The sequence below is a fragment of the Pholis gunnellus genome (assembly GCF_910591455.1).
Source record: "Pholis gunnellus genome assembly, chromosome: 5".
Taxonomy (NCBI): domain Eukaryota; kingdom Metazoa; phylum Chordata; class Actinopteri; order Perciformes; family Pholidae; genus Pholis; species Pholis gunnellus.
Genome location: NC_136531.1, coordinates 25,554,174 through 25,574,354, shown reverse-complemented (window position 1 = coordinate 25,574,354; position 20,181 = coordinate 25,554,174). Strand labels below are relative to the sequence as shown.

General features: G+C 41.1%; 1 protein-coding gene across 2 annotated transcripts; it reads right to left on the bottom strand.

Annotated features, from left to right (window-relative positions):
* Positions 1-9,264: 9,264 nt before the first annotated feature.
* vps37c (VPS37C subunit of ESCRT-I) lies at positions 9,265-18,303 on the bottom strand. 2 transcript variants are annotated; one of them, XM_079160223.1, is made up of 5 exons: positions 17,818-18,303; positions 17,275-17,388; positions 13,925-14,096; positions 13,307-13,389; positions 9,265-12,206 (listed from the first exon to the last, which is right to left on the bottom strand). In XM_079160223.1, the coding sequence occupies exons 2-5, from the start codon at positions 17,365-17,367 to the stop codon at positions 11,502-11,504; spliced, it is 1,053 nt and encodes a 350-aa protein (XP_079016349.1). In that variant the 5' UTR covers positions 17,368-17,388; positions 17,818-18,303; the 3' UTR covers positions 9,265-11,501. The 2 variants fall into 2 exon arrangements, with proteins under 2 accessions (XP_079016349.1, XP_079016350.1); XM_079160224.1 differs by having other exon boundaries at positions 17,275-17,384.
* Between the last annotated feature and the right edge of the window lie 1,878 nt (positions 18,304-20,181).

Genomic DNA, 20,181 nt, shown 5'->3' with positions numbered 1-20,181 from the left:
ATGTATTTTAACAATCAATGCAGACAAATGCTCTGAAAGTGCTTCTTCTACAATGAATCATATTTCATAAGAAGGTGTTTTACTTCAATTTAATAACAAAACCTGAATGAGCATAACTTAAAGAAATTGCAATACCTTTAGTAAAGTGTACAACACAACAACAATATAAAAAATAAAATAATAAAAAAGCTCATATAAAAGATGTGAAATTTGAATAAAGGTATTAACCACATAAAGAAATAAGATGCAAATATCAGAAGTGATCCAAATCTAAAAATGAACGAATGAAAAATGAATGCCAATAAAAGAAAAAACGGTTGTATTCAAAACAGATAAAAGTGCAAAATATATGTAAGTGTCAAACATATTAAAACAAGAACAATTTTAGTAAAATAAAACACCATAAAAAAGTGCTAAAAAGATATATATATGTATATCTATATCTATATATATAGATATATAGATATATATAAATATATGTAATATATATCTATATGTATAGATCTATATCTATATATATAGATCTATATATATATATATAGTGCTGAATGTGTGAGAATGTTCTTATTGATCTAATAATTTTCCGCCAGCAGCTGTTTCCTCTTGTAAACATCATTTCTGGATAATATCGGTTGAATTGGATGTAACCTACATTCAGCATGCAAACAGAACTGATATCAGGTGAAACGTGGTGAGAACAGAGCCATCACAAACTGAAGGGTAGAACGTTTGATCTTCTTAGATAACTACAACTTATGAACTAAAAAGCAACTTTTTTTGTTCATGTGTGCCCCTGATTGCATCCACCTGTGTCTCATCACCTTCACCTCCCCAGTCTGTTCAACCCCGTGTTCGCCTGTCTCTGTGCCAGTTCGTCTTCGTTCTCTGTGTCCGGAGATTTAGTCTTCATGTTCCTGGGTTTTGTGATCTCTGCCAGTTTTTTCCTGACCTCGTTTTTTTTCCTGTGCACCGAACCTGTTTTGACAAGTAAAGACTGTTTTTCTGCACCCTCTCCTGCTCTTGTTCATTTGAGTCCTGTTGTTCCACGTGTCGTGACAGAGCGAGAAATCGAGGAGGCACAAAAGGGTTTTATTGTTCAGCTGGGTTTTTAGAGGTGCATATTGTATCAAAAGCATTTGTGAGGTCATTTGCATCTGAATAATCAATACTTTTAAAGAGTAGAACGAATGATCCTGCTTTCTGCTCCTTTATAACACAAAAATACAGTCTGAACCGTGTCAAACAAGAAGCACATATGATCCGATACTGAAAGGTCTCTGATGGAGAGATGTGTGACCAGTTTTGAGTTGGGACCTTAAAGTGTTGAACAGATCGTAAGATTCGGTGTTAAAATGCTCTGGAGGTGTGATTTGAATTTGTTTATTGTCACGCACCAATCACCAAGCCCAAGTCCGTGTTACATACTCAGCAATAAACCGTTTGTGATTCTGATTCAATGACCCCACACATCCGCTCAACCATTTCAGCTGCTACCATCAGACTGAAAGTCACAATGGACAGCAAGAATAAATACAAGAAATTAGGGATGATAAGTTTGAAATATATTATACATATATATATTTGCATATTGCAATTCAAATTCTTTATTCCATCAGCTGTAACCATTCTCAGAGCATGTTGTATGCTGTACTGATTGTAAAGCCCTCTGAAGCCAATTTGTGATTTTGCTGTAGAATTTTTTTTATTTAATATATATATATATATACATGTGTGTGTGTGTGTGTGTGTGTGTGTATTCAATAGAATGAAACGTTCTATTGTAGTCTAGATTCCGAGGCTTGTAAGATAATAGTTACAGTATGTGCATGGTGCAATGCTTCTGCTACTGTAGGATAACAAGTTTCCAAAATGTGCTACTCATTGTGAAGAACCTTGAGTGAAGGAATGAAGGAGTCATTTCTGTTCTGATTTGAGAACACATCATCTCCTGGTTCTGTTACAAGTGAAATATCTTCTTCTCCTGACTCATCAGCACTCTACTTCATTTCCCCCGTCACTCTCGTTTTCTGTCATCCTCCGCCTCTGGTCTACGGAGCCGTAAAGACACCAAAAGTCCCGCAGACTTTTACCTCCCCCTCCTCTCTGCTCGGCACAGTATTTTCTCATGGGGAGGAGGCTGTTCACAGCCAGCACATAACACCCAGGTAATAACCCTGGGAAATGATGGGTGTGCAGCGCTGACTGATAAATATTTGGTTGAGTATTTATAGTTGATATCCTTTTACATACAATATCAAACAGCTCTAACAGAGTGTCCATTAACTATTTAGTCTAATTTACATTTTAAAGTGAAATGCATCAATCTGGTGCACTTTGTGAGCAACGGTAAGAGACTAGAACTATAAAGAACTTTGTGATCTTGTTCTAATAGTGATGGAATGTAACTTACTTATTTTTGGCTACTGAAGTACTGTCCTTGAGCGCACTCTAAACAATTTCACCCTAAATTAACAGTAACTCACTGGCAGCAGGGACGCCAGTAAGTTACTGTTTTTTTATGGTGCAGCTATGTACTTTTACGATATCTTACCGTATACTGGATTACTTACGGTATGTGATAGTAGGATAACTGGGTTTTTCCGTGATTTTATGGTATATGCCAGAATGTTACCATTTATTTACAAAGGGTAATACAACCTGCTACTTTTGCATTTAATTCCCAACAAATAAAAGAATCACAATAGACATTCAATACATAATTGTTGCAGTTTAATACATGTTCTCAAGACAAACAATAAAGAGACATTGTATTACATCACAAAACTCACAATGTACTGCATGTTTAGAAGAAAACTAATAAAATCATAAAATCGTTAATGAACAGCTCAACTGAACTCATTAGCATCAACAGTGAAAAACATTGAATGAAAATAGCATTAAGAGTGAAACGCTGAATTAAAATAGTATCAAGAACAGTGTAATAGAACTGCATCACAGTCTAGCTTGTTAACAAGTCTTATACACATGTATAGTTAATTTAAACTGCATGAACTCACACATGAATGAAAACAATAAAGAGAGAGAACACCTTGAAAGAGGACCTGACTGCAGCGTCTGGCTGGTTTCCTCAATCTCTGATGACGAGTCACTGTAACACAAACACAATAAAAACTTTAGAAACACAATGTTCTGAGCTTCTGGTAAGTTCTATGACATCCAGGATAAACAATTAAAATAAGCTTTGGGTGTTCAACTGTGGGTTTGCATGTGCCTCACATATGTTAAAATATCAGTGCAAGTCTTTGCAAAAAGCTAATACAACAATACCATCCAGTTTAAATGAACAGCCTGTTATGAGCTGATCATGTGAGGTGAAGAAATGAAGAAATGAAGCTATGACAATGGACCACAATGGACTAAGGTTCAACAATAAAATGAGTTTGATCTGGTGTTAATGTTGCTCCTATAGGACAGCACAGCTAACGTTACTGTTAGCAGTACCTCAACTGTTCATCGTCTTGAACGCACGTCTGCGATTTCTGGTCCGCTCTCCCGTTTGATAATGTCCCATTTGCGGTCCTACAGTCGGTCACAGAGCTAGCTCCGCCAATATTAGCAACCTAATGTAACGAAACAGAACAAGTGAAACATTATCGGAGATGTTAACAGTTCAATAATCATGAAGACAAAACAATACTGAAGACTTTGAATGTATGATGATTAGCGTAAGTTACCTCGGCTCCACGGTTGATCTCCACATGGCTGTTGCTCCAAAGTGACGTCTTGTCACTCAAAAATGACTTTTAGGCAATGAGCAGTTTGAATAATAAAAATATTCTATCGTCATTACAGATGCATTAACCTACAATAGACAGTACGATGTAGATGGATTGTGATTCACTGAACTTGTATAGAGAAGCATATATCCACCACTTCACGAAAAATACTGTATCAAGCTGCTAAATTACAGTAGTCTGCTGTTATTGTTAATAGGTGGCATTAACTGTTATTTTAAAACATGATTAAACATTTAACTGTATGTTAGTTATTATAAAATACTGTTAGATACCGTTGAAAATCCACCGTAAAGTTACAGCAATTTGTTACAGTACAGTTTTGAGGTACTTTGAGTTTACTTTAGTATTTCCATTTGATGTAACTTTATACTTAAAATCCACTACATCTCAGAGGAATTATTGTACCTTTAACTTCACTACTTTTTGGAAATATTTGTTACTAGTTAGGCTACTTTACAGATTCAGATTTTTAAAACGAAATAGAAATCAACTAATAAACTATAACATATTATTAGGTAGTATACAGCCTAAAATTAAGTATATAAAGTAGTTCAAATGTGCTGCACCATTATCAGCTGCAAAATAATGAACAAATTAATGCAGTGGTTCTCAAACTGTGCGGCACGACCCTCTAGTGGGGCGCAGCAGTATTGCAGGTGGGGCGTGAGGGGAAATGCAGAATTGTATTCATACCTGCAAACTTGTCGCTTTTCGGCAAAATTTGCCATTTTTAATCAAAATATATCATCCATGTGAATCGTGTAGATCCGTAGAGTTTTTTTTTTGGGGGGGTCAGCGTTTCTCAGATTAGAGTGAGAAGAGGAGAAAAGGTGATGACATGATCTTCACAATAAATAATTAATAATTATTATATAATTAATTAATATCAGATAATCATGTTGATTTGTTTTGTCTGACTGAAACCTGGCTGTGTAATGAAGAACATGTCAGCCTAAATGACTCCTCGAATCATATTAATACTCACATTCCTCGAGGCACCGGCCGAGGAGGTGGAGTAGCAGCCATCTTTGACTCAAGCCTATTATTAAAGCTAAACTAAATTATAACTCATTTGAAAGCCTGCTTTTTAATCTTTCACACCCAAACTGGAAAACAATACAGACAATTATATTTGTTATAGCATACCGCAGTCCAGGTTTATATTCTTAATTTCTATCTGAATTCTCAGAGTTTTATCAAGTTTAGTCCCAAAAACAGATAACGTAATTCTTGTCTGTGATTTTAATATTCATGTGGATGCTGATAATGATAGCCTTAGTACTGCGTTTATCTCATTATTAGATTTGATTGGCTTCTGTCAGAGTGTACAGAAACCCACTCACTGTTTTAACCCTCGACCTTGTTCTGGCATGTGGCATCGAAATAGAAGATTTAATAGTCTTTCCACAGAACCCTCTTTTTAAAATGTCCTCAATGTCTATTTAGTCCTCCATGCTATTAAATGAACAGCACTTCAATGTGTAAATGAAGATTCAGCCTGTTTTGATTTAGATCAACTTCTGTTTAATTAGTCACAACCCCAAAACAAGAGAAAGAAAACATAATAATCTGCAGTCATCATTAACATCATATAATTCATCTCCATCAGATACAGAACAGATAAATCCATCTGAATGTTATTTACCTCTGGATAATAATAAAACATCGCCTTTGTGCTTCTTCGAAAACATTCATTGTCCAGTACAAACCCACTAGAATCATTCCTGTCTTCAAGTTGGATATGAAAAGCATAGAAGTAAAACACAGGTGGTGTAGAAGTAAAACACAGGTGGTGTAGAAGTAAAACACAGGTGGTATAGAAGTAAAACACAGGTGGTGTAGAAGTAAAACACAGGTGGTGTAGAAGTAAAACACAGGTGGTATAGAAGTAAAACACAGGTGGTGTAGAAGTAAAACACAGGTGGTATAGAAGTAAAACACAGGTGGTATAGAAGTAAAACACAGGTGGTGTAGAAGTAAAACACAGGTGGTATAGAAGTAAAACACAGGTGGTGTAGAAGTAAAACACAGGTGGTGTAGAAGTAAAACACAGGTGGTATAGAAGTAAAACACAGGTGGTATAGAAGTAAAACACAGGTGGTATAGAAGTAAAACACAGGTGTACACACATAAATGTACAATGACGACTGACTGACAACAGGTCACAGGAAATGTGTCCAACCCCAGACGGTGTCAGTCTGTTAGCTTGTGCCATCGTGTGGCAGCAGCAGTGAGTTGAGGCAGCATAATACCGTCAGTCTGGTTATCTTTCTGACCTGCTGATAGATATCACGTGTTGGTGGATTGTAGGTCTAATAAGGCCCCCTCCATAAAGGACTTACACATTGTAACGAATGGCTTATTCATGTTAATCATTTACTGATGTTATCAGTTATAAGATATTAATAAGAACATATTTGGGTCCACAAATTGACCTATTATGAATGTTGCTAATCCATTCATACGTGTGCATGGGATTCTTCTTCTTCATGTTTTTTTGGTCCAGGATGTCAGAGATCAAAGAGCAATGATGCTGAAGCTAAAAAGACATCAGAAATACGTGAAATGGACGCAACCAGCACGACTTGTTCGAGACCGGTGTTTGTGTCCCAAAGTATTGTTGTGACCCTTTCGTGGCGTCTTTTCCTAAACGTATCCTTAACTTAAGTTTAACGTACTTATTTTAAGCCCAACCATGATGTTATTCCTAAACCTAAGTCGTGCTGAGCAACACGAAAAAAAACGTTAAATTCATGGCCATGTATACGAATCAATAGTTTACAATTCATGACAATTTTTCAAACAGCCGTGAGACTGGTTTGGTTTACCAAGTGGAGCTTTACACATCGCTAAATTAAGACAGGTTTGCCACACAAACTAGTTCTTATGTAAAGATGAAATATTACTGGTGTTGCCACTAACTGCTGCTTAGTTAACTAAACCGCATATGAGCGGTTTAGATGACAGCATAACGGGTGAATGGGATTCGGACGACACGTCTGACCCGACACCTGATCGAAATGCTGCTCAATAACGATGTGAACTGTGGAGATTTTCAATTACATTTCACAAATAGAACGTAACATACCCCCATATTACAAGATGTTATACTAAATGACCGAATGACATCAACTAGTTTAGCATGATCAAATATTTCCGACTCATTCTGCATGAATACTGCTAACTTTAAAGCGGACCACATTTCTATATGCATGTATCCATGTCAACAAAGGACTGGCAGTTAAGTTTGGGATATCGTTTTGGAAGTTAAGACCGAGCTTGTGATGCTTCAGTGACTCCCTGTTTACAGAATTGACAGCTCTTGATTGGACAGTACTTCTACAGGTGTTGCCTAACAACCAATGTACACACCGCTAAGGTCTTTACTAGCCAAGACAAGTTTTAATGTGCAACCTGATTTAGTAAATCATTTGTTTTTTAAGTGGCTGGCAGTTACTGTAGAAGAAACTTAGTGACGGATTTATGAAGAACTGCTGCAATCCAGTTATGACGCTTTAAAGATAAACTAGTCTATAAGGCATTCGTACAGTATTTATTAACCGTGATTAAAGCCCTTAGTTACAGCTTACTAGGCTTTATAAAGCATAGCCTGTTGCTAATAATATAAACAAGCAAACTACTGTCGTTGATCTGATGTATTTTTTATGTATTTTTCCCAGACTAGCCGAGGCTACTTTAGCCTAACAGAATGACATCCCAACACTGACACATGTATCACAGGCTTTATTATGCTAAACCAGTCCAGGCCTGTGATCGAGTGCATCAGGACGGTTTCTCTCTTTGTTACCAGTATATGAGCAAACATGACATAAAAATCTTTTCTGAAACTGCCAATTGATCCAACATATCATACTAATATAATTGCATTATCTATCTGTCACCAAACAAACGATGCCTTTGAAATTGCGGACAGAAATTAGTCAGTAGTGGCAGGAGCAACTAAACCGAATCATCAAACCATGTGAGAGAAGGAAATCATGGTTCTGGGGCTCTGGAATTATGGCCAGCGTTCTTCTGGACATTTCTGAGTCGGCCAATAACATCAGGTTTAAAGATGTGACCGTACAACCCAGACTGTTTTGAATGTTATTCGATATTCGGGAAGAGCAGTGGTGAAACGCCCACTGCCCTCTACAAATACAACTACAGTTCCCATGATGCTTCTGACATATACATAATGTCAAAACCTCATTGAGCTGGAATTGTGAAATGCTAGAAATACATTTGTATTATTCTATATTATACAGCACATACTCAATGCACACATTTAGCACTAAATATGAGGCAAACATTGTGATCAGAAAGTGGGGCCAAACATTTTCAATGGAATATCTATGAGGAGTTGGACCAGAGATGTTGCCACTGAAATATAAAAAACACCTAGACTTGTTTTCCTTGGGTTTCCCCATCATTTCTAACAGATATGATAACTGACGGGAGCGCTGCAGAGATCTGCGGACGTGGTAGATCAACTTTATATCCGAGTGCATATGAGCACTCAGACAGAAGAAGAAGAAACAAAAGTGTACACGCCTCCGTCCACGGGTGTATTTTCCTGGATTGGGGTGATAGCGGACAGCTGAAACCAGGAAACTCAAAACCAGCTTATAAATAAAATAAAAACATAACTACACAATTGTCCTTTTAATGACTACCAAGGTGGTCTCTTCTGGATGTCCAGTCGGCCTGTGGAGGCCACATTAGCAGAGCAGGTCATAAGATCACTGAAAGGCTGCTTGTCCAAACTGCAGCGACACGTTTTTGCACTAATCCTGATGAAGCTCCAGCTGTGACAGAGCAGTGAAAGATTCTCAATGTGGCTCGGACACCAAATACAGCTACAATGAATAATCCAACAGGTCAAAGTCCTTTCTGACACAAAAAGAAGCAAATGATTTCCTGGTCCTCTGGGAAACATGCAGTGTCATGACATACAAGTGTGATGCTGCTCTGTAGTTGTGTTTACGGCCCTCTGCTCTGCCTTTACTCACACAAACTGCTGCTACCTCCTAACTTTCTTCATCTCGCTGCCTTTACACAGACTAGTCATTTCATGACAGATTCAATGATGACCAACTCAGAACTCCATTTGAGCTCCTTCAATGACTCCCGTGCTTCGTGTTAAGAGCAGAACAGCATTGTAGAGGCTGGGACCAATCCAGATTAAAATCACTTCAGGATGGAGCTCGGGTGAATTTGAACTCGAATAGAACACATGTATGTGATATTATTGGCATGTTGGTTACAGCAACTCTGAATTCCCCCCAATTCTTCACTGATGATTTTAAGCTGGGTCATATGATAATAATAATGTGAGGGCTGTATTGGGAGTGCTACAATATCAGCAAGAGAACTGTTTAACGGTATAGCTGCTTTAAAGATGGTGATGATACTCAAAGAGTTCTGAAGTAGCTGAGAGAAGATATTAAAGAAAAATGATGCGTTTGATGAAATGTGACATTGCAAGGAAACACTTTTATGAGATATTATAGTTTCATGTTTATTCCACAGTGTAATACAAATTTAGAGAGGTGGCATGTACCTCTAAAAGATCCATAAATTAGCTTTCATCAATTACCTACATTGCAATTTCAATGATATTATTTGTATTGATTAAATTGACACAGAACTGATCTCCAACTTTATATTTTCACTCCATTAAACTATACACATCACATGTATTCTCACGGATAGCGTGAACTTATAGAAATAAAACTATTTTCTTCTGGTTATCATTGTCAAGCATCAGTTCATATTCAACGAGCAGATGAAAAGAGGAGGGGAGTGATGGAGAGGAGGTCAGGACAGGAGGAAGGGATGAGGACGACAGCAGTGTGTGTGTGTGTGGGGGGGGGGGGGGGGGGGGCGTTACAGACCAAGTGGGAACAAAGACGTGAAAGTGTGTTTGGCTCAAACTGTGAACGACTGTTTCAGTGAGGGTGTCACTACAGGACCACAGTGCTCCCAGCCCCCCCTAACCCCACACGACCCATCCAGGTTTCACTGTGCCTGCTCTCACCATGCTTTACCGGTGGAGATTTGCAATGTGGTTCCATCCCCGCAGACCCCCTAAACAAGCTGGCAAGCCAAGCATTGAAAAGGTGAAAGGAGCCCGAGGACTCTGAAAAGCACCAGTTCTGAGGTGGAGTTGGTTTCTAATTCTACTTCTTGGAGAGGTGGGCAGTCTGTCTCTAGCATTAGCTCATTTAAGTCAGCTAGCTAGCTAATGTATGTTGTAGTAAACATTTTACAAACATCTGGTAGTACTACACTTCCTGTCTGTGATTTTTTTTTTCTTTTTTTGTGGAATGAGATACATACATGAAACTACAAATGTAAGACTACGGCTAACACGGACGGCTAACAACTGAAGACGACCGCTGCCTTCATGCACAGTGCCATCTTCATTTGGCTCTAGAAATGGAGACTCGCTTTGGGGAAAACATTTGAATTTGAATTCACGGTAGACTGGAAGGAAAGGTTTGTTAAAGACCCATCGAACAGGGGATCAGCGGACTGTGTGGGTTCTTTCACAGAGAATATGAACAAACTCCGCTGTTCCCTCAGCTCTACAAGCACCATCCAGATCATATTACTCAATGTTTCAGATTTACACTGTCCCCAAACGGACAGAGAACAAAAAAAGCTTTTTCCCTCTTCCCCAACAACAATTCTGGGAACAAATGGAAAAGGGGGAATGAACCAGAAGACGCTTGGTTCACTACTATTGTTGCCAGTTGGCTAGCATGTTAGCGGTTAGCTAGCCAGCTGCAGTAGTTCACCAACTAGCACAGCGAGTAGTCACCACATCACCAGCACAGCGGCTGACACACAGCTGCAGCTTCCTCTTTCTACGTTAATGTTAAATTAAGATTGGAAAAAAAAGCAGTGTGATCGACACAAGATTCTTTGGTTGACAAAAATGAAGGGGTGACTGGAGGTTGTTTCTGCCCACTGTCTACAGGTATGTGCATAATGAAACGTGTGTTTGTAGACGGGAAGGGCCTGGAAGAGCTGATAGAGCCAGCAGGTTCACTTAATATAAGAGCCATATTTTGTGACAGCCATCAACTTTGCCAATTCAATTGCATTTAATGAGCCCAGGGGTCATGACACCACCCGGTTCCATCATGAGTCGCTTCCTCTATGCACATTGTGCTCATGAATAACAAAGTAAATCAGACAGCTACTGGACACTGATGTAGTGTTACAAAGACATGCATTTGTCATAAGGGGGAGTGCACTTGTGTGTTAACAAAGACTTTCTGATTGCCAAATAGCAACACACACATACACACACACACAAGAAATGGAAGAGGAGGAGGGTAGGTGCGATGGAGAGGGAGAGGAGAGTGAGGGTATGAAGGGTATGAAGGGCCAGATACACGTGTTTTAACACTTAAACACAACGCAACAACCTGAGACTAGTGTTGGGGAGTTGGTGGGTCGTAGGGTGACAGAGACAGGGAAAAGGAAAGAGAGAAAGACGGAGAGATCATCAGACTGATATTTAGATAAAGAGAGAAATAGTGCAACAAAGATAAGTAAAGCGAGAGACCTCAGTATGTAGAAAGAAGGAGGGAGGGCAGAAAAAGACGAGAGGAGGAGAGGGATATAGGATGGGGGAGACTGGAGTTCAGGAAGGGAGGGAGGGAGGGAGGTGAGAGAGCAATGAAGGGAAGATTTGAGAGGAAGAATTGAGACGGAGGAGCAGTGGTGCTTTCATGAGTACGGCTGTGGAACTCCATATCCTGGTCTGTAGATGGGTCTCCCTGTTGGCGACTGAGAATTGGAATACGCGGGCCCGGCTGGGTAGCTGTAGCCGCCGTAGCTGTAGGAGGCCGGGTAGGGCACGGGGCCACTCTGGGGGTGGCTCGGGGTGTACTGGCCGAATGCTGAGCCCGGGTGTGGGGCAGGGAAGGAGGGTGGGGTCGGGTAAGGGCAGGCGGATGAAGCCGGAGGCCCGAAAGCGGGCCTGGGGCCGGAGTAGCTCCCTGCTGGGGTGAAAGGTGAGCCGGGACCTGGGTACGGAGGGCCGGAGCTTGCTGCCGCTGCAGGGGGGTGGTTGGGTGGGGAGACGGGGTACGGGCTATAGGGGAGACCGGAGGGGCCCCCTGCAGATGAGGTGGCCGGCTGCGAGGGGTTTTGGTAGCTGGAGGACTGAGCTGTGGAGTTTGGCTGCTGCGGATTTGTCGCCGTTGCCGTTGTTGTCTGTTGATTCCATGGTGAGGGGGTGGCAGCGGGGTCTTGGCTGATGCCTGCTGATGGTGTCATGGTGTTGGGATTGCCCTCACTCCTCTGTCGAAGGATCTCCTGGAGTTTCTCTATCCGCACCCGTCTTTTGTGAGCGAGGGATCGCAGGGAAAGGAAGCGATCAAGGAAGGGGTCCAACGGCAGAGAGCCCTCCAGAAACTCATCGGCTAGAGCCTGCAGACAGAGACACACAACCGGGGTTTGAGCAGATCAAACTAGTACTAAACTCAAGAGATGGTCTACTTTGTATCTGTGCATGTGATTGCATCATCAGGCTGTTCGTACAAGAATTTAAAATTGCAGGTCTACAAGCCTGTGAAAGGAGCAGACCAGCACCGCCATACAGCACCTTTAGTCCCAATTCATTATACCTCTACAGTAAGTACGGTTTCCTTTCTTTTTACTTCCTCCAAGCACTGCGTTACACTGGGTAACAAAGGCAAATGTTCCACAACTAGGGATAGGGATGGGAACCGAAACCCGGTATTGAACGGGCACCGGTGCTAAGTTATTAAAGACATTAATGACTTCATCCATTGACTTCATCCATTGACTTTGTAACATTACTGTTGCTGCTCAGCAACAACAGTCACATATGAAATATGAATTCCTTTAAATTCTGTTCTAACTGTATTCTTTTTTTGAAATTATATATTAAAAAGCAAATATTTAGTAATGAAAAAGAACCGATAAGAGTTTCCATAAAGAAAAGCATCAATAACATATGAATGATACTAATCCCTAGCTGCAACGGCCCAATACGTTTCCATTTGAAACGTGCTACAGCTTCAAAAACATGCACATAAATCTAAAACATCAAAATCGGGCTGTGCAAATGAAATAACATGCTGCAGAAAGCCAAAACTAATACATTAACAGCAAACACGCTGAAAATACATAAACCATGCCGAAAAACGCTGCATTTCCAGTCAACACAACGGACGTTCTCCAGGCCTCTAGGGGGAGCACCACGTGGAACTTTTTACGACTTGAGAAAGACAGACCAGACGAGTGAGTTTGTTTTTGCAGCGGGAAGAAATGAGGAGTAAAGAGGAGGCATAAAAAGCTATGTATGCTTTTCTCACATTTGGCGCTAATCCTTTTACAATATTATTGTATATTATTGCCGGTGAATGTTTTTTAGAAAACTTGTAAGCCATTGTTTTACTGCTTAAAGAGCTCGTGTGTGTGTGTGTGTGTGTGTGTGTGTGTGTGTGTGTGTGTGTGTGTGTGTGTGTGTGTGTGTGTGTGTGTGTGTGTGTGTGTGTTCTGACCTCTGACTCTGCCTCCGTTTTGCTGCCCTCTGTCTGTAGTCTGGAGAACAAAGCCTCTGGGGACACCTGACCCACCATCCCATCTGAGGACAAGGAGAGCGTTAATGAGGGAGACAGACATACCGTACAGAGTGAGAAACAGAGAGACAAATACAAGCACAGCATATACTGTCTGTGTATATATATATTTATACACACACATTACCAAGATATATCAATAATAATGTTGTGTTAATGTTCAGATTGCTGTTATAGTGTTCTGTTCAAATATTTGGACCCATTGTATTTTGATGCTTTGGCAACAGAAGAGACACACAGAGCGAGGGAGAGGACTAGCTGTGTTTCCATTCAATTGTCAAGTGAATTTTAAGCAAAAAAGTAAAATGAGGTGCGTTTCCATCAACTGATTTTGAGCGAACAAACTCAACAACAGCGTATTTGGTCAGAAGTTGGCGCTATAGGCTTGCATGATGATAATACGCCATTAAACAGAGTGAAGTACAGTTCAGACTGTAATAAGAGCTGGACTCTAAAGTGTCTCCAGTCACTGGATAAAAGTCTCACAACCCTCCATCCCTCACCCCAGTTATTCATCCACCCTTTGTCCCTCCCTCCTACCTCTCAGGGAGCAGTGTTGTCTGTAGGTTTCTCTGATGGCCTCCAGCTGAGAATATCTCTCCACCAGTACCTCCTTCTCTGACTCTAGACGAGGCTTCATGTCCAGGTTTTGCTCTGCCAGGCTGCGATTTGATGCCAATGCCATCTCTCTCTCCAGCTGAATGTTCTGGATCTAGGGAAAAAAACAAACAAGCATCAGACTATGGCAGCTTTACATTTGAGCCATTTTAGTGGATACCACTAAATGCACAGGGATTATTATTACATTTGTTGTAGTTGAGAGCTGGGTCAGTATCACAGAGTATTACAAAAAAACTAAAAACACAATTCAAAGTGGTACCACGGCATACATGGAAAAGAAACTCAAGGCGATTCATACAGTTTGTTGGACTGAAAGCAAACAGCTCAAAAAAGTGAATATATAATATGAATATATGCTATATTTTCTATAAGAGAAAATATGCTGATTCAGTGTTATTGTAGTTATGTAATGTAATTTATGGTGCTGTTAGATTGCTGCTCGACGGCCCTGTTAAAACAGGTACGTGATCCCTTTTCATGGGAAAGACCTCAGTAAAAGAAAAAGCTAAACATACGGAGCTTTTTTTCCTATCTGTATTCAATAGTGTGTTCTTCAATTTGAGCGCCTTATTTCTTGATTTCACGTCAGATTTCAGGGTTAAACCTGATTCTCAGGGTTAAATCTGAAGTTACCCTGCTGACCCCAAATAACATGTCATAGTTCAGGGCTCTGGTCAGATTCAGCAAAACCATATCTGTAAAAGTAAACTAATGGCTTAATAGGAAAACTAGCTTTCGATCGTTTAATGTGAGATATGACATATTGATACATGCATCAACAACTTTCAAACTCATCCCAAGTGCTTGTGGACTCTTCTTAAGAACCGGTGGAGAGTGGTCTCACATTAGAGGTGAATGTTAGAAAAGATGGAATCAAGTTGACAGTCTGCACCCACATCAAGAACTGGGGAGCCGTAAAAAGAAAATCATTTTGGTTCTGCTCATCTGTTCCTAAACAACACACTGGTAAATGGTAAATGGACTTGCATTCACTTAGCGCCTTCCTAGTCTTCCGACCACTCAAAGCGCTTCACACTACATGTCAACATTCACACTCCGATGGCGCGGCCTTCTGGAGCAATTTGGGGCGAAGAATCTTTCCCAAGGACATGCTGACTGGAGGAGCCGGGGAGCAAACCACCGATCTTCAGAGTGGAGGGTAACCCGCTCTACCTCTGTGCCACAGCCGTCCCACTACGGCGCTCTTTCTGGACTGGAAGAAGCAGCGCAAAGTGATGCATTTTGTGTTTGTTTTGTTGAGGCACTCTGGGTGAGGAGCCCAGAGCTTCAGGTTTTCTTCTCGGCTCTCTTGTACAGTCGACTCCACAGAGGGACTCCACTACTCATCATTCTCAACCCAGTCGGATGCTTTTTCCCCCCCAACAGGCAATGATTGTTCTTTTGCATTTCAACTTGTATGTTGTTTCCATTGATCGTCATTTCATCTATGAAGTAAACAGGCCTGCCTGTCTGTTTGCTCGTGGCGCTCTGTACTTCAGCCCCAGGACTGTGCGACAGACATGGGCGGAGCAGAGCGAAGTCAGTAACGTCGCTCGGTGACTTCACTTGAATAATGATTAGTTTTTTTATTTTACGTTATCGGGCAACTGGCTGCATTTCACTGGCCCAACGCAGGCGTGTGTCACTTTGGCAGGTTTCAGTGTTACAGTAGGGGAGACTGGGAGCAGCTATAACATCTCAAAGTGCAACAATCAGAACTCAAAATGAACAGATTATTAATGAACAAAATCATTTAATAACAGCAACCACATTACACTGTATGGAATAAATGTACAGGTTCCATAAACCTTGTAAAGTGAATTTCAAGTATGAATAAATCACAGGCTTGCTTTCAGATTAGAGCTGGTGCGTGTTCAGTGTGTTCAGTAACTTAAATGTGTCTGCTCTGTGTTGGCAGTAGTGCTGGACGGTATGACCAAAAATGTATATCACGGTATTTTGCATAACTCTGGCGGTATCACGGTATATTCACCTACATTCCCCTGGGTCCTAAGCCCCTCCATGTACAGCTTCTTATCACCCTCTACGTACCAACGTACATTTATAACAAATACCACACATTTTACGGTAATCAGCGTTGCATATGTGTCAAACTCTATCGGTGCATCTCCGGTCTGTCTATGTTCATCCTGCATCACTCTGTTCTGTTCCTTAATGTAGCGTTACTGGAGGACGGAGCCTCTCCCAGCTGTTAGCAGACTGTTGTGCTAGCAGGCGAGTGAGCTGTACCCAGCATGCAGTTCGGCGGTGAAATTTTATAAATGTACAATTATTAGTGTTACAAATTGTTTATGTGTCACAGACTGTTGTGTTGTGGTGTTTTGCTCTGTTAAAGAGCGTTAGTTGTGGGTTGTTAATTGTTATAAAGTTATGACCATGACTAGGGGTCCCTCTCAATACAGATAAGATAACTAGCTCCACCACTATCATTTTCAGTAGCGAACATCATCTATAGCTGCCTGTTGAAGCCAGTCAGTAGTGTTCTGGCTATGCACCGGTATGACGGTATGTGAAAATTCATATCGTACGGGAAATTGAAACTGGTTGTACCGCCCAGCACTAGTTGGCAGCACCTTTTTCCACATATGCTTTTATGCAGATCCAGAGAAAGAAGTTCAGCCAACTTTGTTTCAGCAGCAAAATACATAACCACCTAAAACTGAGCCAATGACATGTAGCCTATGTTCAATGTACACAGAAGCTCAGCCTGTCTGTCCAGTCGCATTACATAACCACACTGGCTATGCGACTGGAAGCTGGGGTGCTTGTTTTAATGTAATAGGGTATAAGTGTTATATTACCAATGGCGAATTGACATAAAACACGAAACCTGAAAGGCAGAGTTTAAGTGAGCAGTGTGACAGGCATACAACGACATGTGGGAAGGAAGACAAGCGCTAAACATTCACATTAATGGGAGCTTCTAGTACTAGAGGGTTTTGTCAAATGTGGCTACCAACATTGCTTTAGTTCTCTTCTGTGGTTACCAAAAAAGGAAAGCATTACTCACTCACCCCACCCAGACTGTCCACTAAACTAGAAACGAGGCATATCATTCATTAGCATTAGGCTGGTTTGTGTCACACACACCCACACTGAGAAGGTCAACTAACCAAACACCCTGCAAGGATTAATTACTTCAAAATCAAATTCCTAATGTCTCACAAAACACTTGTCATTCTCAAAAAGCTGAAACACAATGCATTGAAAAAATGAAGGCCAAATGGAAAGTGAATCATAATTTGTACCTCGTCAGACTCCAGAGCCATAGACTCCACCCTCTCTGGGTTGTCCAGGAGCTCCTGGAGCTCTGATTGGCTCAGGTCCTGGAGCTTCTCCATTTGATTTGCCAGGATGGCTGTCTGTCATAAAGGAACCAGGAAATAAGAGTTAAAAACAATGTTTGGAAACAATAAGTGGACAGTCAGAGAGGCCCAGCCGCTGAATCTTAAAGCCACCACCGTTGAGTAGATAATTAATAGCCATAGACTTATTGTTAACAAATCAAGGCAAAACAAACCATGTTACATGCAGCCACTCCCTTCATAAAATAGCAACCAGTGGTAGGTGACAAATGTGGGCATTCTTTGTTAATAGTAGCAACGGTAACATTTGGAGTGCACTATTTTGTACACAGTTGACTTAACGATAGTGTTATAGTTAGCATTAAAATCATACTACATTCACCCTCTCGAGTTAAGTGACTGCAGGCCACAAAACAGAACAAGCTGTTCAAACGAGCACTGGTGACAGCGAAGCAACACACCGGGTAGAAATAAACTGGTACTTACACGACGCTAGCACACCAAGTAGAGCCCGACACTGACTGGTGGTGACATCCAACACCAACTATTTATCTCAAGTGACAGGTGACGTGACACGTCCTCGGGATCTCCGACCAGCCCCGACGGAATCCAGCTGAACGAAAAGCTGCCGAGTCGTCTTCGACGCACTTTGACCGCTGAGCTAACTAGCTACTCGGCCACGTCCAATCTCACCGGACAGTTCCGCGTTTAACGATGTGATGGCAACAACAGTCTGTATGATCGCAATGTCAGGCATCTAGCCACCGTCAACTTCAAGGAAAGCCCAACGATTTGGCGATGAAAAACGGAGCACAGAATGCCGCCACTCGGTCCTGACGACCACTATCAAACGCCTCTGTATTCCGGCAATGCTAACCTAAATAATCATAGGAGTTCAGTCGACAAAATGTGTTGGAAAATGACAAAATCTTCACTAAAATAGGAAAGTTTCACTCCACACTGACATAAACCGCCGCCATCTTGGGAACTATCCACGTTCCGTGGTTTGCGGGGGTGTTCGGACAAAATTCAAATATTCTAAAACGGCACAGTTGAACTGTAACGAACTCCTGATTCATAGTAATACATATTTTAAATACATAGTATTTGCCGACATATTTGTGTGCGATTGGATTTAACTGGGCCCAGTGTCCCTCTGGTGTCCCCTATGTCGCAGGGTAATGGTGGGGTCCGTGCTCAGCTGATACAAGGGAAACCCCTATGTGACGGTAATGTCCCGTCTGCTGCTGCCAGTGCTTCTGTCGATGGCTAAATATCCATCACCCTGCTCTGCTGGAGGAGCTGCACATCACTGCTTTCTTCAGAAATGGGTCCACATTTTAGAAATGAAAATATGTTCTGTATAGACACAGAGAGTATGCAAGATAGAAAATAAATACATTGGCCTGTGGAGACAGGTGTATTCATCCGCTTTGGTTGCCTGTGGGAAGATAAATTACGAACTACACATTTAGCATTTTGGCAAGAATCCTATTGCAGTTTTTACAATGTTGCAAATGCGTTCAACGACCACATTTCTCAAAATTCATGAACTGTTTTCTCACTTAAACGCAACCACAAACTTCAAATTGCATTTGCACATATTTACATACTACTTTCTGTTCTCCTAATTGGCACATACATCACTGAGTGAAAAGACTGGTGAGGAAAAGAGGCAAATGAGGCAGAGTGAGTCCAGAATGTTTTACAATTGCAATGTGGCGTTTCACCATCTCCATTGGGCTTACTCTCCATTCCTCAACCTCCATAGAGGCAGAGATGGGCAGTATTTCTATTACTTGTATTTGAAATACGTATTTCAATTACTTTTGAGTATTTTGTAATTTGTATTTGATAGGGCCGATTAAAAATCGAACGTAATTTGTAACAAAATACTTTAGAGTGGAGTAATTTTGTATTTAAAATACTCAAAATACTTTCTCCACCAATCAAAAAACATGGGGGCCCCGATTTCATGTGACAAATAAATTGAATGCTTGATTGATTGATTGAAGTCTGCGCTCCAGTTTTTCCGGTGAGTGAAATTATTTCGTTAGTATTATTTCATTTATATATTCGCACCGGGACCAACCGTCAACTGGCAGCAACAAGACCACTGGGTAAACGTTAGCCGGCTAGAGTGACGTATAGCCTAGCTTCTTAGCATAGCTTGTTAGCTTGGTTAGCCTCAGCTAGCTTCTTAACGTCAAACTAGGTGGCCATGTTTCAGCAACCTGGTTCCATTTGACCTGCCTCGGCTCCATCCACGCTCCGCATGTAACACCTCTTCAAGTTCCCTCAATTGTTATTCTAGTTTTCACGTTTATGTCATTATTGGGTTTTTCTGTTATCAGCTTCACCTGTTCACTATAGTGTATTTAGTCTACAGTGTATTTAGTCTGTGTGCTACCCTTGGTCTGTGGCAGTTCGTCTTAGTACCTCCATGTCTAGTGTTCCAGCAGTTTCTCCCTGTGATCTTTTTTAGCTGGTATTTGACTCTGTTTTTCCTCGCCCCTGTCTTTGGATTTGTTTGCCTGAACTGACTGTCTACCTGTGTACCAAACCCCTGCCAGTAAAGACTGTGTTTTTTGGAAATGTCCTGGTCATGAGTCTTGCTTTTGAGTCCTTGCCTCAGTGGTGGCGGCGGTATTAACGCCATATCCATTCTTGGATTAGGCTGTGTCGTCACTGCCAAGATGGTGACGTATGGATCCGCCTACTTTGAGCTTCACTTTGGCTTTTCAGAAACCTATGGGTACCATGTTTTATACAGTCTATCTATGATAAAGACTGGAAGCGGATGGAAACAGCTAGATGTATTTTGTTTGTTTAATTCATACACAAACAGGA

What these genes read in the sequence shown, in the direction of transcription:
- vps37c (XM_079160223.1), bottom strand. Translation starts at nt 17,367, where the DNA reads ATGGAGAAGCTCCAGGACCTGAGCCAATCAGAGCTCCAGGAGCTCCTG. An exon ending in TGGCTCTGGAGTCTGACGAG is followed by an intron (nt 14,097 to 17,274) that starts GTACAAATTATG and finishes TTTTTTCCCTAG; the next exon opens with ATCCAGAACATTCAGCTGGA. An exon ending in AAACGGAGGCAGAGTCAGAG is followed by an intron (nt 12,207 to 13,306) that starts GTCAGAACACAC and finishes CTCTGTCTGCAG; the next exon opens with GCTCTAGCCGATGAGTTTCT.